The 20,078-nt window shown below is 37.3% G+C and overlaps 1 protein-coding gene across 3 annotated transcripts in view; it reads right to left on the bottom strand.

Annotated features, from left to right (window-relative positions):
* unm_hu7910 (un-named hu7910) overlaps positions 1–20,078 on the bottom strand; it is a 143,132-nt gene that overhangs the window by 63,780 nt on the left and 59,274 nt on the right. For all 3 annotated transcript variants that reach the window (XM_039754571.1, XM_039754573.1, XM_039754572.1), the window contains 5 exons: positions 16,853–16,930; positions 15,600–15,674; positions 12,004–12,894; positions 10,528–10,557; positions 8,197–8,247 (listed from right to left, as the gene is read on the bottom strand). In XM_039754571.1, coding sequence (XP_039610505.1) covers positions 8,197–8,247; positions 10,528–10,557; positions 12,004–12,894; positions 15,600–15,674; positions 16,853–16,930 — 1,125 coding nt within the window. The remainder of the gene's footprint in view (positions 1–8,196; positions 8,248–10,527; positions 10,558–12,003; positions 12,895–15,599; positions 15,675–16,852; positions 16,931–20,078) is intronic.

Here is a 20,078-nt window from a genome sequence, read left to right on the forward strand (position 1 = left end):
TTCCTTTTTACTTATTGAAATGCACTTTATATAAGGAAACGGATATGAGAAAATAAAATAAAAAGTAAAAATGATTTTTTGAAGTCAGGCTTCACATCAAATATAAATTCTTACTGAACCACAAAGAAGTTTGTGGCCAATACTCAAATAAAAAAAAAATTATATACAAGGGGTGTTCAATTATAAACAGAAAATTTTCCTGCTCTGTACAGCCCTCCCCGTACAGCAAAAAGGAGAATCCGCCAAAATCGGCCGTGATGTCAATGACCGGTATCATGTAGGCAGTTCTCCGACAGCGGACGTGGCTGTGCAGGCTGTGCGTGGAGCGAGGAGAGCAAGATCGCAGGGACTGGCAGGACAAGGGCTGATGAGTGCCCTGGGTCCTAGTGCCCTGCGCTCCAAGCCCGCGGCAGTCTCCCGTCGCTCTGCAGGGACGCAGACGGGATTTGATTTGAGCGTTAACCACGGTCAGACCCAGACCGTCGGAGTGTCCAAGAGGAAAAGGAGGAATCAAGGGGTGAATGCCGGTTCCTCCGATAGGAAGGGGCATGCAGCTGGGTGCGCACGTTCAGCGAAGGGCCGCCCTCTGCGGGTGCAGAGGGAAACCCCACAGCCAGCTGAGGTGATGGGAGCAGGTGAAGTCCCGTCCAATGTTCCAGCACGGGGGGGCACGGAGGTCTCGGAGGGGAGGCTGAGGATGCAGGCACCTGGGTGCCGGTCAAAGGGGGGACCGTTGCCCCTGTTCGGGGCAGGAAGGTGCCGAGTGGCGGCATCAGGGCAATGTCTCTGCCCCTTGTTCTGTTTTTTATCCTGCAGGACCGAACCCTGGAATGGAGCGTGTCGGCTTTCCGCCGAAGAGGACCTTCCCTCGTGGGACGGGCCACTGGCCCCTAGGGGTCTCAGCTTGTGGTAGGGAACTGTGGCAGGCGGCTGGGGCTGGTATCCAGCCGGGATGCCCAGGAGGACCGGAGGAGGGCTTGTGCATCCTCCAGACCACGAGTGGGCGACCGCCCTGTTTGTGTTGGGGGCCACAGGTAGAGGGCTTGGAAGCCCAACCCTGTAGGGGCTCGTGGCTACCGCCAGGGGGCTCCCCGGTGCCTTTGAAGCCCTGGACCTCAGCACTTCCGCCACACCAGGAAGTGCTGGGGGGGAAGAAGACTGGGGACACCCGAAGGGCTTCCGGGTGCGCAGCCGGCACTTCCGCCACACGGGGGTGTGTCTGCGGAGGATATACAGGAAGCAGCTGGAGCCCAACCGGGCTTGTATATAAGGGGCCGCCTCCCTTTATTCAGTAGCGAGAGTCGGGTGGAAGAGGACAGAGAGAGGAGAGAGGAGTGGAGGCGGCCAGAAGGAAGGCATGAGAGACTATGAGGCCTGGACTTTGGGGAGTCGGTGCTGGAGGCACTGGGTTGTGCACTTTTGAACTGTAAATATTTTGTAAATAAGATGAGTGTGTTGGGTGCGAAACCGTTGTCCGTCTGTCTGTGTCCAGGTCCCGTTCCACAATGTGTGTGTGTGCGCAGCCGGCACTTCCGCCACACGGGGGTGTGTCCGCGGGAGATTGCCGAGAAGCAGCTGGAGCCCATCCGGGTTCCTAAAAAAGGGGCCGCCTCCCTCCAGTCATTAGCAGAAGTCAGGTGGAAGAGGACGGAGCTGGAGTGAGGACTGGAGGCGGCCAGGAGAAAGAGAGGCACAGGACTGCGTGGCCTGGACATTGGAGGAATCGGTGCTGGAGGCACTGGGGTTTGTGAGTGCACTAATTGTAAATATTGTGAAAATACAGTAATCCCTCCTCGATCGCGGGGGTTGCGTTCCAGAACCCCCTGCGATAGACGAAAATCCGCGAAGTAGAAACCATATGTTTGTGTAGTTATTTTTATATATTTTAAGCCCTTATAAACTCTCCCACACTGTTAACATTATTAGAGCCCTCTAGACATGAAATAACACCCTTTAGTCAAAAGTTTAAACTGTGCTCCATGACAAGACAGAGATGACAGTTCTTTCTCACAATTAAAAGAATGCAAATAGATCTTCTTCTCTTCAGGAGCAGAGAATTTCAGAGGGAGAGAGAGAGAGAGAGAGCTCGCAAAGAAAAGCAAACAATCAAAAAATCAATACTTGTGCTTTTAAGTTTGCCACTGCATTTTTTAGAGGAGCGTTAGTATCTTCTAAGCAAACAGCCTCTGTGCAAACAGCCCCCCTGCTCACATCTCCTCCGTCAGGCGCAGAGAACGTCAGAGAGAGAGCGAGATTAAAGCAACAATCAAAAAATCAATACGTGTGCTTTTGTGCTTTTAAATATGCCGAGCACCGCAATAAAGCAGCATTTTTTTAGAGGAGCGTCAGTATCTTTTAAGCAAACAGCCTCTGTGCAAACAGCCCCTCCGTCAGGCGCAGAGAATGTCAGAGAGGGTGAGAGAGGCAGAGACAAGCAAACAATCAAGCTCCGCGCGGGATGCATATCTTATAGCATTGAGGAGTTTTAGTTAATATGTAATACATGCTCTGATTGGGTAGCTTCTAAGCCATCCGCCAATAGCGTCCCTTGTATGAAATCAACAGGGCAAACAAACTGAGGAAGGGTGTAGCATACATTAAAAGACCCACTGTCTGCAGAAATCCACGAACCAGCGAAAAATCTGTGATATATATTTAGATGTGCTTACATTTAAAATCCGCGATAGAGTGAAACCGCGAAAGTTGAAGCGCGATATAGCGAGGGATTACTGTAAACGTGTGTTGGGTGGAACTATGTTGTCCGTCTGTGTGTGTCCGGGCCAGCGTTCACAATACACACACACATACATACAGAGTATATATTTTAATTTCAGTTGACAGTTGGAACTGGGTTTAATATACATAATCATATAGAGGCACAGCTTTTTCAAATACAGTCATATGAAAAAGTTTGGGAACCCCTCTCAGCCTGCATAATACTTTCCTTACTTTCAACAAAAAAAGATAACAGTAGTATGTCTTTCATTTTCTAGGAACATCCGAGTACCTGGGTGTTTTCTGAAAAAAGATTTTTAGTGAAGCAGTATTTAGTTCTATGAAATTAAATCAAATGTGAAAAACTGGTTATGCAAAAATTTGGGTACCCTTGTAATTTTGCTGATGAATGCATGTAACTGCTCAAAACTGATTACCAAATTGGTTGAATTAACTCGTTAAGGCTTGAACTTCACAAACAGGTGTGTCCAATCATGAGAAAACGTATTTAAGGTCGTCAATTGTAAGTTGTGCTTCCCTTTGACTCTCCTCTGAAGAATGACAGCATTGGATCCTCAAAGCAAATCTCAAAAGATCTGAAAACAAAGATTGTTCAGTATCATGGTTTAGGGGAAGGCTACAAAAAGCTTTTTGTAGCTATCTCAGAGGTTTAAACTGTCAGAATCAACTGTAAGAAATGTAATCAGGAAACGGACGGCCATTGGCACAGTTGCTGTTAAACGTTGGTCTGGCAGGCCAAGAGAAATACAGGAGCGGCATATGCACAGGATTGTGAGAATGGTTATAGACAACCCACAGATCACCTCCAAAGACCTGCAAGAACATCTTGCTGCAGATGGTGTACCTGTACATCATTCTCTAATTCAGCGCAATTTGCACAAAGAATATCTGTATGGCAGGGTGATGAGAAAGAAGCCCTTTCTGCACTCACGCCACAAACAGAGTCACTTGTATGCAAATGCTCATTTAGACAAGCCAGATTCATTTTGGAACTAAGTGCTTTGGGACTGATGATACAAAAATGTAGTAATTTGGTCATAACATAAAGCGCTTTGCATGGCGGAAGAACACCACTGCATTCCAATAAAAACACCTGCTACCTACTGTCAGATTTGGTGGAGGTTCCATCATGCTGTGGGGCTGTGTGGCTAGTTCAGGGACTGGGGCCCTTGTTAAAGTCGAGAGTCGGATGAATTCAACCCAATATCAACAAATTCTTCAGGATAACATTCAAGCATCAGTCACAATGTTGAAGTTACGCATGGATTGGCTATTCCAACAAGACAATGGCCCAAAACACAGTTTGAAATCTACACAGGCATTCATGCAGATAGATTAGTACAATGTTCTGGAATGGCCGTCATAGTCCACTGACTTGAATATCATCGAAAATATATGGGATGATTTGAAGCAGACTGTCCATGCCCGGAAGCCATCAAATTTAACTGAACTAGAGAGATTTTGTATGGAAAAATGGTCAAAAATACCTCCATTCAGAATCCAGACACTCATCAAAGGCTATAGGAGGCATCTAGAGGCGGTTATATTTGCAAAAGGAGGCTCAACTAAGTATTGATGTAATATCTCTGTTGGGGTGCTCAAAGTTATGCACAGGTCTAATTTTGTTATGATACATATTGCATATTTTCTGTTAATCCAATAAACTTAATGTCACTGCTGAAATACTACCGTTTTCATAAGGGATGCCTCACGCCTGGACAAACAGGCACTGTGCAGGCTCCTGTCAATCATGAAGAATCCACTGCATCCATTGAACAGGATCATCTCCGGACAGAGGAGCAGCTTCAGCAACAGACTGCTGTCACTGTCCTGCTCCACTGACAGACTAAGGAGATCGTTCCTCCCCCACACTATGAGACTCTTCAATTCCACCCGGGGGGGTAAACATTAACATTATACAATGTTATTGACTGTTATACCTGCCTTGCACTCTTCGCCTTGCATTTTTTAACTTACAATGCATTTTTATTTAATTAATATTGTTTTTATCAGTATGCTGCTGCTGGAGTATGCAAATTTCCCCTTGGGGATTAATAAAGTATCTATCTATCTATCTATCTATCTATACGACTGCATGTTGCATAAAACCAGACCAAATGTAGAGGGAATGTTCATTTGTACTGATCTCATGTAGTGATAAAATAATGATAAATAAATAAAAAAAAAAAACTAATTTAACTTTTGTACTCAAACTTTCATATTCATTAGACTCATATTTAATAAGCTACTTTTTAATTAATTATATTTTAAACAAATAAAGACAACAACAAATAAGAATAAAATAAGAAAACAGAGACTTTAATTTTCTTGTTAATGGTGTTAAAAAAAGCTAGCCCCTAAGTTGTGTTCATTACAAAATAAAATTTGAAGTCAATATTTCAAAATCTTCCAGATCGGACAGAAACTTAAGTGGCTTACCTCAATATGCTGCTTAGAAACAGAAACACAAGACTTGTCTGATGGTATTTCTAAATTTGTTAGCATCAGTCCAGATGTACAGGGTTCTCATTTGAAAAGACAGCTATATCAATGCAGTTAAAGTCAATATTGTTATAGGGCTGATTCTACACCAGTCCAGGATGACCACTTATGTGAGATGCTTTGAGAATAAAACAAAAAAGTGTTTACACAAACTCTTATATCATGTATGCAGTGGCAGAAATCAGTTTCCATTAAATGCTACTCTTCCTTAACTCCTTATTAGCTTTTTCATAAATATAAAAATGTAAGCACTCTTACAACAGTTTATTAGAGACCTGATAACGCAACTTGTTGACAAACTATTTTTATATTGTTAACACATTTAGACGCAAGGCTGGGGAATATAAAAGTAAGATTATGTTAGACTCAATACATCATGTCATGTCTAGATCATCAAAAAATGTCAACACCTATATCCAAGTTAAATAATTGACTGAAAGTGTTAATGTAATACTTTCAGTTCAAAAATATTCCCTTTGGACATTTGCCTAGTGGGCTTAATGAGATGATTTACAGCCACTGGTTCTAAACCTTCACCAACTTATTTAGGCAATGTACTGGGAACAATTTATTGTTAGAATTTATGCTATTCACCTGTAATTTCCAACAGTCTCATAATGCAATTTCACAGAATTTCCTTTTTTATAGGTATGGCTTTCATGATCTCTACTAATTCCTAATCATATATCTAAAATATCTAAATTCAACACAATCTTCAATATAACCTTCACTCATTTAGAAGCTTTGAAAGAAGAAGTATAAAAAAAGAAGCTACAAAGAAATCAGACCTGTTTTGTTTTGGATTTTTCAGGCTCACACATATTTGTATATATCAACATACAGATCCAGAAAATGCTTTGCCTTTTAACAAACCACCTCTGTGTTAAATTTTATTTATGTTTAATTTCATCTCGGACAAGCAGCAGTATTCATTTTCCTTTTTGGAGTGTATTTTTTCCAAAATACCTATAATATGAGAGGATTTGACGTGCATTCTTTCTCCGATGTAGAACCCTCGTCACCATCTCAGTTCACCTCTGCTATAGCATGTCTTTATGTGAAAGCAGCAGTGTCAGATTGGGGAGGGAGTGTGAACGTCATTTGGATTCGAACTCGTGACCCTTTGATTAGTAGTCGACAGTTCTTATCATTAAACCACCAAAGCAATCATAGCGAGGACGTGTCAATGTCGCTCCCTAATGCAGGTTCTTTTTCTGCAATTATATTCTTGAATTAAAGGACACTTGTTTTGTTATATTTGTACCTTTTGTGATTTAATACTTGGACTTCAGGCTTCACAGATTATATGCTTCATATCTACATTTTGTCAATTATTACTAAAACATGAAAAACGTTTCTGTTTTAACAATGTGTTTATATAGATTATTGTAGGCACAGAACACACATGAAATCCACGTGTTCCAAATAATGATATAGTATTTACTCTAGTCTATACAACTCTAAGCAACTGATATGCAGGTAAACAAACTTGAGCTGAGAAAACTTTATGCGGCGGTGGGGGGAGGATGTGATAGCATGCTGCTTACGACAGAGAGCTGGAGAGCTGAGAAGGGATTTAAGGTGGGATGGATTTACGTGTTTTTTCGTAGGCTTTGGTAATTCTAGTGTTAAAGGCACTCCTGAACAATGTTTATTAGACAGAATGGTAAGCATTCATCTCATGAGAGCTTCTAATTTTGATATCTTTTCTTTTCTACATCAAGGCTAGGGGTTATTCCTGTATTATACAGTAGCTGATTTTCCTTACGAGTTTATTCAGATGTATTGAATTCCCTGAACTGCAATTACTCCCCAAGCAGATGAGAGTGTACAACATTATGATACCAAAACCAAATCGACAGAATATCAGAAGCAGCTTTTCACACATTGTAAAAGGAAATTATCCCTTCAAAAAGAAGGGGCTGATCTAGATAAAGCATCAGATAAAGTTGTGATTTTATAACTTCAGTAGACTGTGTTCAAATTCTGACCCACTCAGTGGCTGGGTGTAGTTTGCACGAGTGTGTCTCCCTATGCTGTTTTATGATACATGATTGTTCATTTCATACTTTCTCTGCCTGACAAGTATGCATATACAAGTGAAGCATTATAAAAAAAGACAAGCTCTACAGCAGACAAACAAAATCTAAGGCAATAATCTTTTGCAATCTACAACATCTTAAAATATTGTAATATATTTTGGTATCTGTCCCGTCATGTAACTGAGCTAAAAGGAAGTTTGTTTCATTGGGAATTACCGTTAACCATCAAGCGTGCTATTTATATACATAATTTTCCTCTTATCCACAATCCCCCAGTGAAAGGCATACATCCACCAAAACTGAACGTAAAGAATATTTGCAAATGCAATGTCAGTGTATTGAATATACTGGAACTGTTGCTTTTACTAATCCTGCACAGGAGACTACGACACATATACACTAGGCATTAATGTGGTATTACTCATCATCCAACTATCTATATTGGTTCTATTAACCAATTGATTAAACAATAATAATACCCAATCCTACTCTGATGACTATGCCAAAACAAACCTTTCATTATGAACACATAAACAATTGTGTTTTTTGGTTTTTTTTTAAAACTAGGGAGGAGTGTAACTAGGAGAAAACACAAATTCTGCTCACAGACACATCAAAGCCATAACTCAAATGAAGCATCAACATCACCTTGCATAAAATCTAACTGGGCTCCATTTTTAAACTAATATGAAAATCATTCAATGGCTAAATTCAACCAGCAAAGTAATTTTCAAAGGGAGGATAAGCAGTGATACTCAGATTAACACTGCGGGGAAATGGTTGAATTCTACATAATTCATGAATCAATCTGACGAATGTATTAAATGAGATATGGTCAAGTCTTGCAAAACTGAAGTTTGGAATTATGAGTGGAAAGCAAGTAAAGAAATGTGTTATAAAAATGTAATACATTTACCAGATTCAATGTTTTTTTCAGGATCAGATGCATGGCTTTCAGCAGGCACTTCTGTAAAATAAAACATAAAAATTAAATAAACATGAATAAATGATTCAGTTCAGACCATGTACTCCAGGTGGTATTTTAAATTACTTAACTGAAATAAGAGCATCTTCCAACGAAAAGCAGGTCTTGTACCAATGTCTGACTATAGTAAAACTAAGGTTATTATATTTGCACTGTACACTCGCCCCTTTTCTTTTACTAACTGAAAAATGTCTAACCCTGGAGAAGAAGAAGAAAAAACTAAGTATTGACTTGCTAGTACTCTGATGAAGTAATTATTTGATAACTCTTAAGAGTTGTAATACTGCTACATAGAAAACTTTGCATTTATACTGTGTCACACTGTCACATATTAGTAATGTACTTATCAAAACTGGCTGATTTTCACTTTAAATGACTCAACTGGTATCAGTATATACTTTTCTAAGTATCTCAGTATTCTTCTCTGTAATAAAATCATGCCAGATTAAATATATAAGGTCCACAATTCACCCAGACGTGTAGCACCCACAAACATTAGGAGTTATTTTGGCTTGTAGATGAAGTTCTGCTGGTTAGTAATCTGATGGTTGTTGTTTCATGACTGTCTTGCAGCGGGTAATGCAAATGTGTGTCACTCTGTGGTGTTCACAGCTCAAATATCAATGAGATGAAGAATTTTATTAAACAAATGTTGTGGGCATGGGAACAAGCAATTATTCGCTAATTAATAACTTTTATGGTGACCAACACAACGATTACAGCTGGCAAAATAATTTGTGCATAAAGACTACTGATGGCTGCAGGTTAATTTGTGCTGATGTTCTGGTTCTATAGACTTTTTTTTATGAAATTGAGCAAACACATGGCTTATGTCTTTTTTTGTTTGATGACTAAAAGAGAAAGAATGAGTAGGTTATACAAGGGTGTAGCTTATATTCAAGAAATTGTAATTGTAAAAAGAAAGAAAGGTTAACATTTAAATATATAGTAGAATACAAGGCGTCTGTAGTTATGCAGGAGCTTAGTGTAAAAGAAATAAAAAATAGCATCTGCCAGTTCTAGCAACATGAAAGTTTTAATATATAAGCCTAAAAAACACTTCATCAGGAGCATCCCTACTACAAAGCAGAAACAAATACAATTCTGAAAAGTGCAATGTCCACCTAACTTGGACACCGCTGGTTAATGTAGTGGTATGGTGGTGGTACATGTGAAATTCTTAAAAAATAAGCTTGATTAAAAAAAAATAAATAAATAAATAATTTTCATTTTTTTCTAGTATAGTTATTAGATGTACTCAGAACATCTCCAGTACTATATATAATAAGCTTGAGAGACAGACAGCTTAATTCTATGTTGGCTCATTCTCAATTTGAATTAGTTGGTTTCTGTATAGCGAGTTCAAAGAGAAATAAAAGCCCTGACAAAGCAAGAAATAATTCTTCCTATATAGCATATAGAGACTTTAAATATATTATAAGAATTTGTAAAAGTACTCTACCTTGCAATCTATCTAATCTAATTAACTATCCTTAATAAACAAATGGCACCATATAATTGTATATGTAGATTTTTTTGTGATCACAAACAGCACAGCCTTAAAAAAGCTCTAATTTATATTCTAAAAATACCCTGTACAAGTGCTACATTAATAGTAAGGTTAAATCTCTTACAGTCAAATATGTTCATAATGCAATTCAATACATCTCCTGTTATAAAACCCAGACACTCATGCCTTCAACCTCCGTAAATCGGACAACTGTTACGGGCCATGACAAAGTCATGGTGGAGAAAGAATGGGATGCTGTGTCAGGCTCGGGGAAAAAGAGGCAGACACACCATCACAATCTGCATGTCTGCATTGAACCAGCAGCAGCTTAGACTTTGCATTTAAACAAGCACAGGTCACTGTCACAGATGACTCTTAATATATTTGGAGGAGGGCCCAAACTATAAAACACCACAATTTTTAATTAAGGGTGGTTTCCTGTATCAGGTGATTTCTGATTGCATAGGGGAACTGCAGATTGGGCAGTTGGTGGTCCCAAGTGGGCACAGAGAGACGGTTTTAAAAATTGCTTACACTAGTATTATATTAGCCAAAGAATGCCCAAAAGTTAAAAAGGCAAATTGCAATTATTCACTTTGTATAAGACTAGTAACAATAAAAACATAGTAATTTTAGAAAAACCACAGCGCTAGAAAAAGCAGATACTGACAAATTAATAAATTAACTACTAAAGAAAAATATGGCAGAATTGGATTTCAGATTCTAATAAGCAGTTAAGTTCTCTGACTTACCTTCAGTTTCATCAGGGGATGCTTCTGTACCTATAAACAGAAGTGCATTCATAATTATGTAGAATAACATATTTTTGTTTCAAAAACACCTTGAAAAAATATTTGTAGTCCAAATTCTTAAAGATGTCTGACAGAACCCTGAAATGAGTTAAGCAGCTTAGTATTTTATACATTCAAATACACCCACAATCATCTTAATGAAATATTACATAAATAAGCAAGCAACATTTTCAACTTGACTCAAAAAGAAATGAGAAGTATCTGAACCAGGGAGAATTCTCCTAATCTTCTCTGGAAAAACGAAAATAACTACACTATTTGGCTCCTCCCCTTTAATAAGCAGTTATGAGCAAACCAGTAGTAATAAAGTTTTTTTTAATGAACAGTACTGCAACAGAATTGCAATTAAATATATTTTTTGCATGAAAACCAATAAATGATACAGTTCCTACAAAAATGCCTTCAATCTTATTTTTAGTTATCCATCTTGTGATCTATTACGAACCATACAGTAACCTGTTATTCCATCTCAAACATGGATCACATCATAAATGGGTCACTTGCTCACTTATTAATTGTTACAGACAAAATTTTAAAGTGAGAACAGATTTTCATATGATCAACCACTGAGTTAGAGTGTCAATTGTACAAATATCTTGTTCTTTTAAACATGCAAAAAGACTTTAAAATTGTAGTCAATATTAAAATCTGCTATTAGTATTGTTTTGTTACGTAATCGTTTCTTATTCTTATAAGTAAAAATCATGCCGATATCATATTGCATTCTGGAGATACAGGTTAAAATGCACAAAGGTCCTGCAAAAAATGGCAACTTTTAGTGAGGCTGTCTCAGTTTAGATTTTTTTCTAGATATTTATACATAGAAAATATAAAATGATATTAGCCTATATTCAAAGTGAGGCTATACCACAAACAACTGCAAAATTTTGCATAAACAGATGTGGTGGTTTGTGTGTGATGCTTGAACAGAGAGATAGAAATTCAATTTTATTCATATTCAGTGCCCTCCATAATATTCGGGACAAAGACACATTTTTTTCTGCGCCACAGTTTAAAATTGAAAATAAAACAATTCAGATGTAATTAAAGTGCACTTTCATTTAAGCATGAGTCTGTAGCTGCCATTGAGCAGAGGGGTAGAAAAATGTGCCTTTGTCCCAAGCATTATGGAGGGCACTGTAGATACATTTGTCATAAAAACTTTGCAAATGCTAGTCCAAAAAAGAAACACCATTATTTAAAAACATTTGAAGCATATGCGAGCAGTTACTTTTTAACATAATTTTTTCTGAAATAATAATGATTAAAAAAATATAACAGCTTTCTCATGTCACTCAAGTTGTTTCACGGCAATCACATACACAGCATGAATATGCTGTTAAATGTAAACTAAAAAAAAAAATTAAAATTAAACAAAAAATGTACAGACCATGTCTGTGACAACAGTTTTCGTACCTGCATACTCTCCCGTGGACTGCAAGTCTTCTAGTGACTCTTGTGGATTCTCCTCATTATAATTAGCTGTCTCCAGGTTTTCTGTCTGGTCTCCAATAATTTCATTATTTTCCTCATCTGCAACTACATGTTTTGCCTCTTCATCTAGTATCTCAGTTTCAAATTCTATATTTTCCACATTTTCATGCTGAAATGTTTCTTCTTCCTCTTCAGGCGGAGTGCTAAGTTCATTTTCTGAACCAAGCAAATCAGATACTTCGTCCTGAAACTCTGCATTATCCTCTTCAGTCACAAATTCTTCAGTTGGTATTTCATCTTCAGATTCCTGTACCTCTTGCTTAATGGGAGCTTCTGGGTTTTGTCCTGTTATCTGGGTATGTTCATTTTCATTCTCATCCATGGTTTGTTCATGGCCCTCTGTGTCATCCTCGGCATCAGGCTTATTATGGTCATGGCCCTCAGTCTCATCCTCTGCATGAGGGTCATTGTGGTCATGGCTCTCAGTCTCGTCCTCGGCATCAGGATTATTGTGGTCTTGGACCTCAGTTTCACCCGCGGCATCAGGCTCATTTTGGACGTGGCCCTCTGCATTAGGTTCGTCGTAGATGTGGTCCTCATCATACTCGAGTTTGTGCTCATGCACATGGTAATGGTCATGATCATGGTTGTGCTCGTGGTGGTGCTGCCCGTGGTCATGATCATTGTCTTGCTTGTGGTGGTGGTGCCCATGGTCGTGCTCATGGTGGTGGTGCCCATGGTCGTGATCATGGTCATGCTCATGGTGATGCCCGTGGTCATGATCATGGTCGTGCTCATGGTGGTGGTGTCTGTGGTCATGATCATGGCCATAGTCGTATTCGTGGTCATGTTCATGGTCGTGCTCATGAATATCTTAAAAGAAACACACAGATTTGAATGCATTTTAGGTTGAAGTTTTCCCCCCAAACACCACTTCACTTTCAGAACTGTCAGAATGTTTAGGTCACTTCTGCCTTGCAACTTATGAAAGGATAACTGTAAGGCTATAAGTTAATTAAGGTTCCATAAATAAAACACTACAAAAAGTACAGTGCTCTTTTTCCAGTGTGGTTAATTAAGATTAACCTCTTAATTTAAGCAGAAACAAAGATAACACATAACATTCAGCACTATGGTAACCAACTGGCAAGAATAAATTCTAGAAGACAAAACAAAAAAAACACACACAAAAAAAAAAAAACTTTTTACACATATCATTATAAAGGATCTCCATCTTAAATATATGCTGTATTACAATTACTACAATTAAAGATAATTTGATTAAATGGGGCAAAAATGACAGTATTGTTCAATCCAGTCAAATAGGACTGAAAGAAATGCAGCTCACATTGCTTCTCAAACCTGAAATTATGCAAAATATAGATTTGGACAATTATGCTATGCTACCAATTATGTACTTTTATAATTTCATTCAAAACTGTATTAACCACTTAATAAAAATTATTTCCTACTGGAGTGGGAAAATCTCTATGTAGAAACCACTAGCCACTAGTGTATCCAAGTCTCAAATCTTACAACAAAACTTTCATCTCAACAGGTATTTCCTGAAAACAACATGCAACCCTAAGAATTATTCCTGTGAGAATAATGGATGCTTATAACCACGTGGCATCACATGCACATCCTTAAGGTTGTACAAGGACTCCTTCCAAATAATTGTAAATATGCCTTTTGCATTAAAGTTTATTCTTTGACGTAGTCTTTGAAAAAGTGGTTAGTTGTGTGTTGTTAGTATGCAATAACACATTCAGACATTGTAGTCATTACCTCATACACAAAAATGTAACATAGACCCTGCTGTTCACGGAGAAAATCATAACCCTTGAAATGGAGTTTCGTTGACATATTCAACATTCATAGCAATATGTATGTCTTGTTGTTGTTGAGGCAGCTGAAAGTTCTGAACTATTTGTCACCATTATGTTGAAAAGTGAAATTCTTCAATTTCTTCTTAAAGGCAGATGGCAAAAGGGTTTATGCCAAATGCCATGATATCTTGACATATTCAATTTCTACTCTACCCTGATCAGAGACACCATACACTTGCAAAAGAAAATCTGCTCCATGGTGTAATGTCCTGGCCACTGTTCTTGATAGTAAGCGATATGTTCTCTTGGTGATCAGCTGATTTACCTTTACATCAAACAAATATTTTGGGATTTAGGCAAGAAATTTGCATTTTGGTCATATCAAACCACAAGACATTTTCCCACAAATGGATGGGAAAGAATGTGATATGCTGCAAAATGTATAGGAGCTTAGATGGTCTTTTCAAAGAGGAATGGTTTACATCTCGCCATCTTACTGTAAAGGTCAGATTTTTGTAGAAAATACAAAATGGATTTAGTATATAGGGAATAGTCTCTCACTACTATAAACAGCTGCATCCTTTTTAAAGTTTTCAATGAAGTACTGGTTGCCCACAATCAGCTTTATATTTGCTAGTCCACAAGCAAGTCTTCATGACCTTTTAAAAATACTTGCAATGTAATACCAGGTCTGTGGGATAGTGGCATTTTTAAATAAACTATTGCATCGCGAGCACGCTTCACTCTGTGGTTGATTGGGGTGCTTGTCTGATCGCGCATAAAATGTGAGCGAATCAGTCAGGGACTTCATTCACAACAGGCCAAATAAAATGAGCTGCATGGCAGAGAAAGAGTGAGAGAGAGAGAAAGAGAGAGAGGACATGGAGGTTAAAGGAAGAGAGAAAAGAGCAGGAAATGGATATAGGCGGTGTGAGAAAAAGGGGAAGCATCCCCCAGGTAAGGAGCGTGTGGTTTATGTTTCAAGATAGGGCTGAGGGATGGTCCTGCTGAGCAGCCTGGGAGCATGAGCAAGTAAACCACTCCAGTAGGACTGCCCTGCAAGGCTTGGGAATGGCAGTGGGAGTCGGAGGAACTATAGTCGGTGTGATGCCCTTTACATGCTGACAGACTGGGAACAATGTCCCAAGCAGGGAAAAAAAATTGTCAGCACCTGCTGGTTGACATCTCCTAAGCTGCGGAATCCAAAGAGCATAAGCCAGAGAGATGTCTAATTTTAAAGTGCAGCACTGAGGCTCATGGTTTTTAAAGAAAATGTTTGCCTTTGTGTTTTAACCTCATTTAATGGAAATATTTATTTGATGATTTTTAACCTCCACTGGACATTCATGGATTTTATGGATTATTTATTGGTCAGTTTGATACACTGCACTATTTACACTTTTTTCTCAGGTCTTAATAAAGGGAATAAAAGTATCTGTGTGTTATGATAGGGTCACTCCAAAACCCTTCCACAACAAAACAGCATCTCTTTCAAATAAACTGCTACAAGGCTTTGGAATGCGAGAGAATATTTACAGCACATGTTACTTAAGAATTGTCCATGCTTCCTTGGACATTTATCAGTATACTTTGCATTTTCATGAAAATAGGAAAAGATTGGTCCTACAGGATATCAGAGAAATTATTTTAATTCAGTCATCAACAGTGACAGTCTGACAAAGTAAAGCTATGATTTGCATAGATATCTATCAATTCCCTGGCCAACTTTTTATTAAGGGTAATACTTACCAGGTGAAACATGTAAATCAGCTTCCACTTTGTGTGAATGGATTTCTTTCTCAACTTCAGTTTCCTCCTCATTGTCTAGAAGTTTCATTAGAAGATAGCACCAGTCGGTAACATCTCAAAGTGGTTTTTTTTTTCACATTAATAGTATGTAATGACCATTAGTATTTTATTGCTCAGGTGCACATTTTTAATTTTATATTTATATAATACTTACAGTGATAAAACAAAAGTTATAAAGAATTACTTAAATAGTTCTTCTAAAATGATTGCCTTTTGCACTGCTGTTTTTCATACTGACAGGTTAATAAAGGCAGTATCTTTCTGGTTTTGTGTGTTGGTTATATTACTACTAGTAAATACCCACAAAAAATATATTAGAGTGGTCTTCTTTCTTTTTGTCCACTGCACTAAACATATCTTCTGCAGGACGTCTGATATAGTATGTAATAAACTAACCTCTAAAGCAGATGTTTATGGGCAGATGTGACCCAGAGAAAGTCACAGAAACGTCCTGTGCTATAACTATATTAAAAAAAGGTGTTCACTGTGGAAAATTTCTCTATAAAATTAGTAGGTAATGTAGTGCATTGTTTACATGGCAGCAAATGCTTCCAAGTTAAAAATATTAACCTGTGTATTATTTAATAATAATTCTTTACATTTATATAGTGCTTTTCTCACTACTCAAAGTGTTCTCCACACAGGGAGGACACAGGAAGCGAACCTACAGCCTCCTTGCTGCAAAGCGGCAGCAGCAGTGTTCTACAGAAAGTATTTTTGCACTTATTATTTCAACATGTATCACTTCAAAGGTTTAACATAGTGCAAATTCCTGAAAAGGGCTTGCATATATCAAGTGAATACTGCATTTACCACATAAAAAAAATCCTGATGGGTATGGGAGTGCAATGATTAGTATTGTTGCCTTTTAGCATCAGGAAGCTAACTTAGATTCACAATCTCCTGAGTGACTCTTTGAAGATCAACCTCAAATATGTGCACAGTGATGTTAACTCAGCTGGGATCGTTGCTTCAATGCACCCTATGGTACTAAGGATAGCCTCTGGCCCCTTTCAGTCCAGAAATTGAAAAATTGAGGACAAACATCTCTACTTCTTAGTTTTTAGTATGAAACAATAACAGCCAATAACCTATTGTAATAAAATTAATACCATAACTTATATCATTTTATTGTGAACAATGAGTAATCACCATATTTGTATGTAAATATTCTAAAGAATTCTTAGTGTTACCTTGAAAAGTGTTATGGCTCGTCTCTTCAGACTCACTGGTATCCGAATGATGATCATGGCTGGATCTATCTTTTAATCCTGCATTCATTTTAAATGTTGACATGAAGTTTCAAAGAAATGTTACCAGTCTGCACTAGTTGAACTGTCACAATTTAAAAGACTATTTAATGCATTTTTATCTTTAATAGTTTATAAGGTATATGTTATCAGATTACTGCTTATACTTGTAATATACTTATACTTTATTTTATGATTTTTTTTCCACAAGAACAGAAATAGATTTATCATAGTTAAAAAAATCTAAATATATTATTACAGTTATCCTAAATAAACAATTATGATGACTGACTTTGGTTCACTTTGGTCTGCATTGAAAACTGCCAATTTTATATTACCATATTATTCAAAAAACATCAAATATGAAAAAAAGCCTTCAGCAGTTATTTAATAATGGAGTACTCCCCCACCCCACACCAAAAAAAGCAGGTGTACCAATTAACTAAATGTGTAAACAAAATAAAGAGACATGTTTGAAAGAGTTGCTTCCAATGTGTGTTCAAACAAAAAAAATAAAAAAATCAATATATCCTTGGATTAACCAAATGTTCATTTAAAATGAAAATGCAAAACAAATACTGTAAACAAAAAAATGTAAAACTCAAAAACTGTGATTTAAAAGGTAAACTACTCAAAAGTCTGACACAAAGAAAAACAGACCGAAACAATGTGGTCACAAATATTTAAGATATGTTTTTGAAATCAGTAGCTTTAATTTAAAAATGACAGAATGATTTGTCATCATTACAAACAAGAATTTATACAATTGGTTTCTTCTCGGGAAAAATTCTGTACATTTGCATATCTAGAGCAATAAATACAATACTGATACTGCAGAGTTAACTGTTTTTCCTCTGCTCTATTTAAATATGCAAGGTCTTACAAAAATAAATAAATTTACAGTTTTGGTAGAAGGCATTTCACTAGCTACCAGGCTGTATGCAAACATTATAAGATCCTTTAAAAATAAATAACAATTGATTTAATTTTTCACTCTGAGGGCAACCATTACAGAAGCAAGAAGCTATAAGAAGTGCTAATTGAACAAACTAAGATATGATTAAATTTGTATTATCTGCTAATGCCAACCAGATCATGAGAGGGGGAGGATCTCCGCATTTGTTTCCCAATCTTTACTGACCCCGTTCACAGATCTCACCCATTAGCACATCATTTATTTTCTTTCGTATTCCTTTTGCGAGACTTTTCTGGATTTGCTGTAATCTTTTTCTCTTTGTTCTTTACATCTTTGGAAGGTTTATCTGCTTTGGCACTTTTTGTAGAAGATTTTGGGGTCTTCTCTGCTTTCTTCACTGCATCTTTATCAGGTTTCTTTGCGCTTTCTTTTTTTGTGGAAGTCTTCTTTTCCTTGTCCTTTTCCTTGTCCTTGTCCTTGCCCTTGTCCTCTTTTGCTACAGTTTTCTTGTGAATCTTTTTCTCTTCTTTGGTCTTGGCCTTCTCTGTTACTACTTCCTTTACTTTTTCAATTTTTTTCTTTTCCTTTTTCTCAGCTTTCTCCACCAATATGGCCTTGGCTTGCTTCTTTTCTTCTTTTTTAGCAAGCATCAACTTTTCTTTCTTTTTGGCCAATGCCTTCTCTCTCACTATCCTTAGCTGTTCTTTCAATGCATCTCTTAATCTCTGACCAAGATCTTTCCCTGAAGATGATACTGGGAGGGAGTTAAATGCAATTTATACTCATAATAAATCATTTTTCTTAAACTAATAAAAATAGCTTTACCCCATCTGGTAAGTTGCAAATTCTTAAAGTAGGCAAAAAATCCCAGAATATGGAAAGAAAGGTAAGACCTACATCTAGTCTGTAGTTTTTAAAAATAAAAAAATAAAAAAATACTCGGGTATAAATTAATATCAACCAAATGGGGTAAAGGACTATCAAAGGAAAACTGAAATGTACAAAAGCCATTTCATTAAAGCAATTAAAGTTTAAGTAAAAAAAAAAAATACACACACACAGAGATTCTTTCATGTTTATTAGTATTATTGCATGTTAAAAGTATCGGGTTTAGAAAAGAACATATATAAACACTCATTTGTGGCAAGCTTGTACCATCCAGCAGCACAGCTCATCTAGATTTTAACATAATTCAATATCAGCCCCAAATCTAAATACCAAACAGTTAGAAACACCAGGTAATTGTCAATGCTGTAATTAAGCAATGCAATACAGTAGGGAAATAAATTCTGAAATTGAGACAATACTTCTCAAAAACTTATAAGCAGACATGCAAATTAAAAAGAAACAAAATAATGCAGATTATCCTATTAACTCCTTACATTCTGCCCCATTAGAATGAACCATATAAACAGCGTTGACTAGGTTTTGCGTAAAGATTCCATATTTAACCCAAAACAAATAAAACAATACATTACAAAGGTGATCTGCTACTGCATAATAATATTTGCCAGTGTAGCCACTACATTAAAAACTGTAAATAATTTAACTAAACAGAAAAATTGCAATAACAATATGCAAATAAAACAAAAGTAATAATAATTATTATAAATCAAAGCATGAGACAAAAATGTAATGCACAACTCTTTAATAAGTGAATTTCAGTGTATTATGTGTAATCATTACTAAAATGCATACTATTATATATATATATTTATCTTTATTTATATGTATATTTTTATATATATATACACATACATACATACAGTGGAACCTCAGTTTGCGAATAACTTGGTTTACGAGTGCTTTGCAAGACAAGCTAACATTTTTCATAAGTTTTGACTTGATAAACGAGCAGCGTCTTGCAATACGAGTAGTATGTATACGCTTTGTCTGCTGATATAGTCAACATCCGTAGGAGCTTATACTGTTTACTACAGCATTGTGTGTGTGTGTGTGTGTGTGTGTGTGTGTGTGGTGCGCGAGTGTGTGCATGTGCGCTGTGACGTCTTGCAACACCAGCTTTATTCAGCTTGAAACTGCAACAGCGTGGTTATTTACTGTAGCGGGATCTGCCATTCTCCTATACACAGACACAGCAGTTAGGCAGGGTCGTGGCCAAGCAGTACTGTGCCCTGTGCATTTATAACATTCCTTGTATCACCCATCGACGGCAGGCGCTTATAGCATGTCCACGATCTTTTCGGATTCACTTTTACGGTGAACTGCTACAGCGCTGGGAGACTGCGATTG

The sequence above is a fragment of the Polypterus senegalus genome, chromosome 5 (assembly GCF_016835505.1).
Source record: "Polypterus senegalus isolate Bchr_013 chromosome 5, ASM1683550v1, whole genome shotgun sequence".
Taxonomy (NCBI): domain Eukaryota; kingdom Metazoa; phylum Chordata; class Cladistia; order Polypteriformes; family Polypteridae; genus Polypterus; species Polypterus senegalus.